This window comes from Hippoglossus hippoglossus, chromosome 13 (assembly GCF_009819705.1).
Source record: "Hippoglossus hippoglossus isolate fHipHip1 chromosome 13, fHipHip1.pri, whole genome shotgun sequence".
Lineage (NCBI taxonomy): Eukaryota > Metazoa > Chordata > Actinopteri > Pleuronectiformes > Pleuronectidae > Hippoglossus > Hippoglossus hippoglossus.
In genome coordinates, this window is record NC_047163.1 from 26,656,962 (window position 1) to 26,666,688 (window position 9,727).

General features: G+C 40.6%; 1 protein-coding gene across 1 annotated transcript; it reads left to right on the forward strand.

Annotated features, from left to right (window-relative positions):
* Window positions 1–2,464: 2,464 nt before the first annotated feature.
* LOC117772720 (heat shock protein beta-7-like) lies at window positions 2,465–7,866 on the forward strand. Its single transcript, XM_034604078.1, has 3 exons — window positions 2,465–2,848; window positions 4,908–5,068; window positions 7,675–7,866. The coding sequence occupies exons 1-3, from the start codon at window positions 2,602–2,604 to the stop codon at window positions 7,864–7,866; spliced, it is 600 nt and encodes a 199-aa protein (XP_034459969.1). The 5' UTR covers window positions 2,465–2,601.
* The last annotated feature ends 1,861 nt before the right edge of the window (window positions 7,867–9,727 follow it).

The window sequence follows — 9,727 nt, forward strand, 5'->3', positions numbered from 1 at the left end:
CAGTGTATGAGGCTTTGTTTGAGCCAGTGTGTGATAAAAACAGGGAATGTATGTTTGGTATCCAAGGCAACGGTATAATACTGTATAAATCACACGTACATATCCAAATACAATCTGATTTCACATTCTGTCCTACTGTGCTTTGAGTGTGTGACTCAACCAAATGAATCATAGGATCTTTTGTGTTGGTCCTAATTAGTGCATGATAGGATCTCACCTCCCCCCTCAGTGGAAAAGGTGTGATTAAGCTCAGGCATTAAGTTTTTGTTTTTGTTTTGGGAAAAATTTGTTCAATGAAAACACTGAAAATGCTGGTAGGCAGATTTCTTAAATGTCCTCCTCTCAGAAAGAAGACTTATTCCCTTCGTGTTAGGGAGCAATCATTGTCACAGTTGAGGCAGACATCACTGATTGTTAGTAGGGGACAGAAACCATGACCTATAAAGTGCACTTTCACTCTCATTTAGTCTTTTTTTGATTTGCCCGTCTTATTTTCTTTGGATAATCTTCTGTCACTTAAGTTATCGAGCAAACAGAACCTCAGACTCCCTCTGAGACGAGAGAGAAGAGGAGACACTGAGTCAGAGAACACATCAATGATAATATATTGTAACACATCCATAACATTCCTAAAAAGATAGAAAACGTCTTGACAGGAAATACGCACAGTTTCCTAGATGACATTTAATGATCTAAGTACATTGTCAGTACCTGGAAAAACAGTGTATTAGTGAGTTTCTGTCACATAATGTCACCCTGCAGGGTGAAATAAAAGGTTCAGAGGATTTATCCACCTCTGCATCCTGGTTCTTACAGACACTATAGGGACCAAGGCAAAAATGATGTGCTGTGGAAACAGAGAGGGACCAACATCTGATTTTACTCTGTTCAGGCAACCATGAAAAGATCGGATCTACCACAGAGTGAAGAATCAGATCGTGAGGCTGGGGTCTGAATGGCTGACATTCAGGGAGTGAACTGAATGAAACCAGCAGAGAAAGACCAACTCCCCCACATTTTATGTCAGCGATTAGAATTGGAAGGAACTCAGCAGGATATACACATAAATCAAGACACTGCAAACAGCTATTTCCAGAATTTCTTCCAGTTGCAACACCCTGATACAGCATGAAAAAATCATTGAAGTGAGACACAGCAGTTTGTCTTCGCCGTGGTGTTCACAGAGGATGGGTCGCAGGATCATGCTTGATTTAACAATAAGTAATTGATGCTCAGCAAAGCTAAATGAAGCTTGTTTGAAGTCCTTCCACTCTCCTCGGCTTCTCTGTGGCCTGTCTGCTCATTAACATCATATCCCTCTCTCTTGAGTGAGGTCACCTACTGAAGATAAACCCTCTGTTCAGGAGAGGCTCTGTGTACAAGGCTCCAGTGATGTTCTGCCCAGAGAATATTGTGACTCCCAGTGGAGCTACTGCACCTCTGGCAGAGGAGCTGAATATATGAACTCCTGTTCTGCTGACTGTGAAGAGTTGGAGACAGCTGAGTCTCTACAGTTTAAAAAATTCATACATTTTCTGTTATCCTGCACTCTTTTCGGGCCATGCTGTACAGTATATACTATAAGTGAATTCTTTTCAAATACGCTGCAGAAGATTTATTAATACAAAATATTTGACACAAGGACACATAGATGTGGAGCTGACATGTTGATGTATGCGGGTTGTGTTAACTGGATTGTTTCAGCTTTAGAGCTCACACACTAAGTGTCCCTGCCATGAGTACATTGTCCTGAAGGGCATCATGTTGTGCAGCTCAACGTCATTTTTCACAGCCTTAAATGAAAAGCACACATGCACACACACATAACCTATGTAAGTATTAATATGTCAGTACTGAATGTCATTGCTGAAACACGGTGGAGCCCAGTGGACACCTGTGTTTTCAAACGTCACTGCCTTTAAAGCTTTTAAAGCAGAAGAGTAAAGGTCAGTCTGGGCTGCATTTACTCTTTTTATCAGGACAATACAACAGTTCTTTTTTGTGATTTCAGCCTCGAAGCTGTTCCTTCAGAAGGCACTCAACTTTTCACATTTGAACATTAAGTGTGTCTGTTATCCCATTAGCAGGTAGGAACTTAAATGGCCTATTTTCTCTTGCATTATTGATAAAGTGTTCACATTGTGTGCAGGGTCAGCCTAACGGACGACCTGACCACTACACCACTTTGCTATTTCGGACCACTCGCCAGAAGCATCTTCAAGAGGCCCCCTTCAGCCTTATCTCTACTGGGTGTGTGTGTGTGTGTCTGAATAAGAAGGGGCGCTCTCCTCCTTATCACTTTGTCCGTTACATTCTTGGCTCCAGTGGTTGGAAACTGCCTTTTATGGCTGAAGGAAGAACACAATACAGAGGCCATGCAGTGCTTTAGTGACCCACAATGCACCTGGACTTTATAAAAACCCCACCACACAGACCCCTGGGCAGTAACTGCGAGGTGAAAAGCTTTTGGTTATCCACTTCTCTGAATCTATTTCATGACTATATATTCGAAAGGGGCACAAGAGAGTTCTTATGTGAACACAGGTCTTGTTTGGTTAGGCTGTGTATGCAAGTGTGACAGGAAACTACATATCCTCTGCTATGGCATCTGTGACATCCTCCAGCCGCAGATCCTCCTCGTCCTACCGCTCCTCGTCACGTTACAGCAGCTCCAGCTCCTACCGGTCCGAGGGCTCGCTGGGCGGATCATCTGACTGTCTGGACCCGCTCTTTGAGCCCTTCCTCGACTCCCCTGATCATTCCAGTCTGTTTGGAGAAGAGGGCCCCGGGGGACCCAGCTGCTTGGCCCCCTTCAGCCGGCAGAACAGATCCTCCTATGGACACGCTGGTAAGGGAACTGACTTCACTAAGCCTCTTCCCATATGGCTACTGTTGCTAAGCCCAAGTTGAGAAAAGTCAGAGCAGTTGTTTTCTAAATGTTTTTGTTCATGAAACTAAATCCCAATTCACTGTGCGCCTGTATCGACTATAAAGCTCATTAGGTTATTTCTTGCAGCTAAAAAGTTAGATTAATATAATGATTCATTTTGATACAACAATGACGGACCATTAACCTAACAACAGGAATATTTTAATGAATTTTTCAAACATTTAATTCAGTAGCTGATGTGATATTTTCCTGATGCACATGAGGGGGATACAATCATACTCTACAAAACAAAAGTTTAAGGTTCAACATGTCAGAATTAAATCCCACTTAGCCAGATGTGCCAAAACACTTATGTATAAACTTCATTATTTAATAAAAACCCTATCTCGTGGTCAACCTCAAATTAAATAAACACAAATTATTGTCTGTGTCAAGTCCATTTCATCATAGGACTGCTGTGACACTGTAGTTTTTGGTTTTAAATCATTTGTATGAATAGGTATTCTAAGATATGGCAACTAAGATGTACATTTTCCTGTAATTATCACATAAAAACTTCCATAAGAAGTTGAGCGACATGATTTATATTAACAGCTCAGAAGCAGTTGAGGCTTTAATGCCCTGCTCATTGGCACTTTGGCAGCATGCACCAGAGGAAAGAGGCATTAGTAGAGTAGAGTATCTCACATGACAGTGTATCGCTGATTGAAAGGAAAGAGAAGAAAAAAGACCTGTGGCTCAAAGAGAGTGATGGGCCAGAGCCGTGAGAGAGAGAGACTGTGTGACTCCAGACATCGTCTCCTGAGCCACATAAAAAACTAATAGCTCGATGAAAAAGAGAAGAAAAGGTGGGTGCTGATATAAAAGAATCTTGTGAAGTGTTAAAACAGTTCTGCAGTGGCACACAGCAGGACTGCAATAAAAAAAAGGGTTTATTACTGGTGACGCTACAGGAAGATTAAAGTAGAATCAATAGTCAGGCTTAAAATATGATTTCACTGACACATCGGATTATCTAAGTATGTCAGCACAGTATGAAATGATACGATGGGTGATTATGACTGTCAAAAGTTTTACAATAAAAAAAAATCTAATAAAATAAGAAATTTCAAACTGGCAGTAAAATGAATTTATGGTCCAAACATGAGCTTCAGTCTCTTATGGCTTTGAACGACCTTTGTGTTATTGTCAGTCTGAACATAAAATACAAAAACAACCCAAAGAACTGAGCAATAATTTGTTTCATTCTAAGTAAACTTTTACTAGCTACTGCAGTTTGTAAAGTTAGTGATCATGTTGGGCAACTGGGGTCATGTAATCGACAAATGTGAAATTGACATTGGCAGAAGTAACAGCGTGAAATAACTAACATTGAGAAAAATGTTGTGATGAAATAAAAAACCTTGTGAATATGTGATGCATCTCCTATAGGAGCCTATTCTGACCTCAAAACCTAAACTGCTATAGTTCAAAAACATAAAATAACCAAGATTTGAATATATATATAAAGTATAATAGCTGAAAGTTTTGGAACACAAAGATTGAATACATTTTTGCACAGAGTATGAAAAAGTAGAGACATTTCAAACAGGAGAAGGTTTTTGAGGACAATTCATCCATTTGAGCAGCAAACATTGCAGAAAAAGTTGATTTGATTTCAAACACTAGAAAAACGTTTTTAAAATCTGACTTACAGCATTATAAATGTGAGTACTAAAATAACTGATTGAGATCATACTGAGAAAGAAAGAGTTGCATCTATGTATCATAAATATATTCCCAAACTTTAAATATCATATATTAAATAAGAATATATAACCTAATAATTCTTATTTCTTTTACTTTTCATTTGATCATATTAAATATTGCCTCTTAACATTCCCATAATAATCCTTTATTTTTATTTTTATTGCTGTATGTTTTGAGTTGCATTGCTAAACCAACTGTGTAAACCTCTTACTGCTCTGGATGTTCCCTCAAACCTCTGCATGTCCTGTAATATGTTATTCCTCTGCAGCTCCTGTGTGTGGCGCTGTGACAGGTCGTCAGAGCGGCGCCGGCGGTGGGGTACGTTGTCTTGGAGACAGTTACTACATGTCCGCTGACGTCAGCCAGTTTGAGCCACATGACATTGTGCTCATGGCCTACAAACATCAAGTCGTCATTCACGCCGAGAAGGTGTGAGCACAAGTCAACAGAGGTGTTTTATTGTAGTTGTGAGCATGTGAGCATGTGAACATGTGAACATGCTCACACACACACACACAGTCACATCTCATTTATCACGTTCATCTATGACTGAATGACTCTGACTTTATGGTGATCGTACTCATGTCTGTTTGACTGTTTTGACTGATGCATCTGTAGCATTAACAGCCCTCAACATCTTTAAATGTCACCATTTCACTGAGGACAGTTAAAGTGTAACAAACTCAGAATATGAATATCTTTGGCATAATGTTATCACCCTCGGCTCCCAGTGGATGGCCACCAAATTATTAAGGCATCTGAAGGAACTAAAACTACTGCCCTGCAGTTGCAAGGCACCTCCAGCCGGTGTAGTTTCAGTCTACATACATTTTTTTCCAGACTTATATGAGGTCACTGTGACCTTTGACCTTGGACAACTGAAATCTGATCAATTTAAAGTGACAACTGGTTAAAATATGACAAAATTTCAGTAATGGCAGACTTGAGATATTATGTTCAACAGGACCTTTGACCTTCAACCACCAAAATCCAATCAGTTCATCTTAGAGTCCAAGTAAAAAAATGAATTTCAACAAAACCCCTCAACCCTGCTTGAGATATCATGACAGACCAATGGACGACAACAAAAAGACATAATGTCTCCGGTCACTGGCTGTTTCCTATTCGGAGGTAATAAAAAAATATACCTCTTTGTTACTCAAACTAATGTAGAATCTGAACTTTCTCTAAATTGTATTCAGGCCAGCAGGAAAGCTTTATTAACTGCAATGTCTGCGTGGTGATCAGTCCAGGCCCTTTGGTCCAGACTGAAATATCAACAGTTTGATGGGTGATATACAGTGTTTTGCCAGTTCACAATAAAAATTATAATTTCAAAGTTCAGTTCATTCAGATGAAAATGAACTAGTTAGTGTTCCTAATAAATTTTTAAAAATTTTTAACTAACTTCACGGTTCCAAAAATGAACTAGTTCACGTTCATTTGTTCCGTTTTTTCATTGGGATGATTTAGGTGACAAACGTACGACCATGTGTTTAGTTCAAAATCGATGGTGTCGGATCATGAATCCAGATCCTCCGGTCCCTTTAACACTGAGTCCTGACTGTGCGTCACGTCTCCTTTTATACTGATCACAAAAGGCTGGCCACTTTTTTTTTTAAAGTGAGAGCAGGTCAGAGTGGAGGAGGACACAGAAACTCCAGCACTGTACAAAGCAACCTTCTGATCATTGAGCAGCTGTGGATCATAGAGGGAACTCTGTGTTTCCACTGTTCTTCAGTAAAGTATCTTACCGGCTGCTTCATGTTGACGGGCTCTGCTCTTCTCACTGTGTCCGTCGCTGTGTAAGTGAGTCGGGGCGGGGCCCAGGGCCTGTGTGCGTGTGTGTAGACTCCAACTGGTTCCCAGTCTGAGGAGTCTGGGAGCGCGCGCACACACACACACACACACACACACACACACACACACACACACACACACACACACACACACACACACACACACACACACACACACACACACATTTCCACTCGTTCCTGGTATTTCACATGATGGCCTATACGATGGTGATAAAAAAAATACAGTGTCGTAAAATGTGAGTGTAAGCGGTGTTCACCATTTGTAAACTGATTCGTTCAGTTCAGCGTTCACGAAAAAATATGAACGTGTTCATTGAACGTGTTCATGCACAACACTGTTGATATAAAAGAAGACAAGTAGTAGTTGTAAGCTATTCAGTGGATTTACTGCAGTCACTTTAGGGATTTTCTCCTGGCTCCATCATCCGGTCAGTTCTTTGTCCAGGGTTTTGGTCTATGACCAGCCTGTAAAACTACTGTGACCCTGAGCCTGAGCTGTACTTCAGCAAACATCAGCTTACATGTGAATAGAATTCATCATAATCACTAAAGATGAACTTGTTGTCATTAGCATCAAAACGCTAATGACTATAAATGACTGCAGGTATTGATATTAGGACTTTCTCATAAACAACAAGTGGAATATTGATCAATTAATCATCAAATAAATAACCAACAAACAGCAACATATCCTGTTCATGTTGGAGTCAGACATGTTGTGGGAGTCGAGCAGTAGAAAAGCTGCAGCTTGCTCAGTGTCTCCTCCCTCCCAGTTTGACATTTATCATGTTTAAAAGGTGAGATGGTGGAGGAGCGAGGAGGGAATATGTGTGCTGCGGTGAGGAGAGATCTTTTTAACAGGGGTCAGCAGACAATTTGGCAAAAATCCACGACCGCTCAGCTCGACTTAAAGGCCTGTAACAGTGAAAGAACCCCATCAGAGACAACTAGTCAGGGTTCATTTTCCTCTTCCTCTCTTTTTTCTTTCTCTTCACCAGCTGAGCAGCGCTGACCTCTCGCCTCTCTTTCACTGGTTCTCATCCTCTTTTCTCACCCTCACACCTTTCTTCTCACTTTCCGCTGTCACCCTCAGTGCTCATTGACCTTTCGTTTCATTGTCTTTTCCTCTGTCCATGTAACTCTATCCAACAGCTTTCCTAAGTCCATCCGTCCTTCCATTGCTAACTCCACTAACTTTCCGTCTGTATCTTTCAGGTATTGGATGATGGCAGCATCAGCGACACATTCACCCATAAGTCCTTGTTCCCGGAGGATATGGACCCCCTGTCGGTCAGTGGAACCCTAAACCCTGATGGCACCCTGGTGGTGTGTGTCCGCCGGTCCTCAGCGCTCAGTGGGCCGGAGCCCCTGGGTGATCCCACCTACCGCTGTGAAGCTAATCTTTGATGTTTGGTCTCATAGTACTTTCATGGTTTCTTTTTACATTATTACTTTGTTTTGGAGTTGTCAGTGAGGTACTCTCACCTATCAATTCAATAATGGATCTAGAATTTATACAGTCTGTGAATGACAAATCATATCTGTCCTCCAAGTCTGTCCATCTGTTTGTCCAACACATTGATAATATCTCAACAAGTGCTCATCACATTGCCATGACATTAAATGTTAATATGAATGTATTATCATTTATATCCATGGTGGCGACCCCTTGACTTTTTGCTGGCACCAGTTTGTCGTTTTCCATTTATTGATGATGTCATCTGTTGTAAATCTACTTGGCAGATTGTTAAGTGTATTATGTCATGATGTTATTGTAGATAGAGGAAATAAAAGGACATTTATTTAAAAAAGTTTAGTGGAGGGTTTATGGCTTTTCTTGTAAAAAATGTATCTATCACACTATCCCATTTTTGGCTACTACCACTAGGGGGTGCCAAAGTCAGAAATGTACAATTCCTACACACAGTGCCTTTAACTCTTTAATGTGACTGATCACAGACTACTGGAACCCTCTGAAAGTGAGACACTCAGCTTAGCTCACCGGTTCACACTCTATCATTTTATTTGACTAATGCAATTCATTGTGTTCATGTGAATTCATTCTATATACAACTTTGTACTGTAAAGCAAAGTTTCTTATATAAATTATAACTACAAAAATACACATTTTACAAACAAAAGTGTAATTAGCTTTTGTTCATTTTAATAGTTCTTTCTTTTTGCAAATTTGTCTCCCACTACATCCCTGTCCTGCTGTTAGACACTATATTCTACCAGAGAGGCTGGAACAATGACTCAGGCACAGGCTCAGGTAAAAGTGTCATTAATGCAGACAGAGTTTGATACAAAGGAAAGTGGTCCAACAGTCTAAGGTACAAAAGTCATGTTTAATAAGAAGTGACACAGCTGCGAGAGCGAACTGTCAAAGAGTTTCAACTTCATTGCTGAAAAAACACACAAACAGAATATGAATGAACTGGTTGAGTGTCACATAGCTACTGCTGTTAGCTGGCACTTAGATTAAAGTGGATTACTGATCATATAGGAGGGATGAAGAAGATTTCACTACTGGACTATTTATCTATCGCAGTCTGAATTCTCTCCTCTCATTCACAGAGAAAAACAGAAAAATGAAGGTGTGTGTGTGTGTGTGTGTGTGTGTCAGTGGTGGCACGAGTTCCACACCTGGTCTCTATCCTCTAATCAGCAGCCCTACAAGAGCTACTGTACACACTCTAGGCTGAGCTAACTTCTAGTGAAATCTTTTTTTGTAATGCTTCCAGTGAAACATCTTAGTGATCCTTTTTCCTCCTTCGCCTCAGGACCGCCAGAGCCAACCTGCCCATCTCCAGCTCCCAGGATCGCCTGCTCAGCCTCCACCGGCCACAGCTTGTTAACTTTAATAGCAGATCGGAGTAGGATTGTGTTTGCATAGTATTGTCTACCATGACACAACCAACTCTGCAACAATACAACTTAGGAATCCCTGCTATTTCCATTCATCATATATGGCGTGCATGTAGCATCAGGTGCACAGAGCAAGTGTTGGTTGAGTTCTACAAAAAAGGACAAAATAGTTTTATTGGGCCAAAAGCTCAGAATTTTAAAGTTTAATACGTCATTTAAATCATCTTTACATTCATATTTAAACTTGTAAGTGTTCAACCATGTTGTGTTACCAGTGTTGCACATACAGCAGCTGTCACCTTACTTCCACTACTGATGTGTTATAATAACTACGACTAGCTGGTGAACATGTGGAGGTCTCCTGTTACTCTAGAGTCGGTTTCTTCATCTGAACTGATGG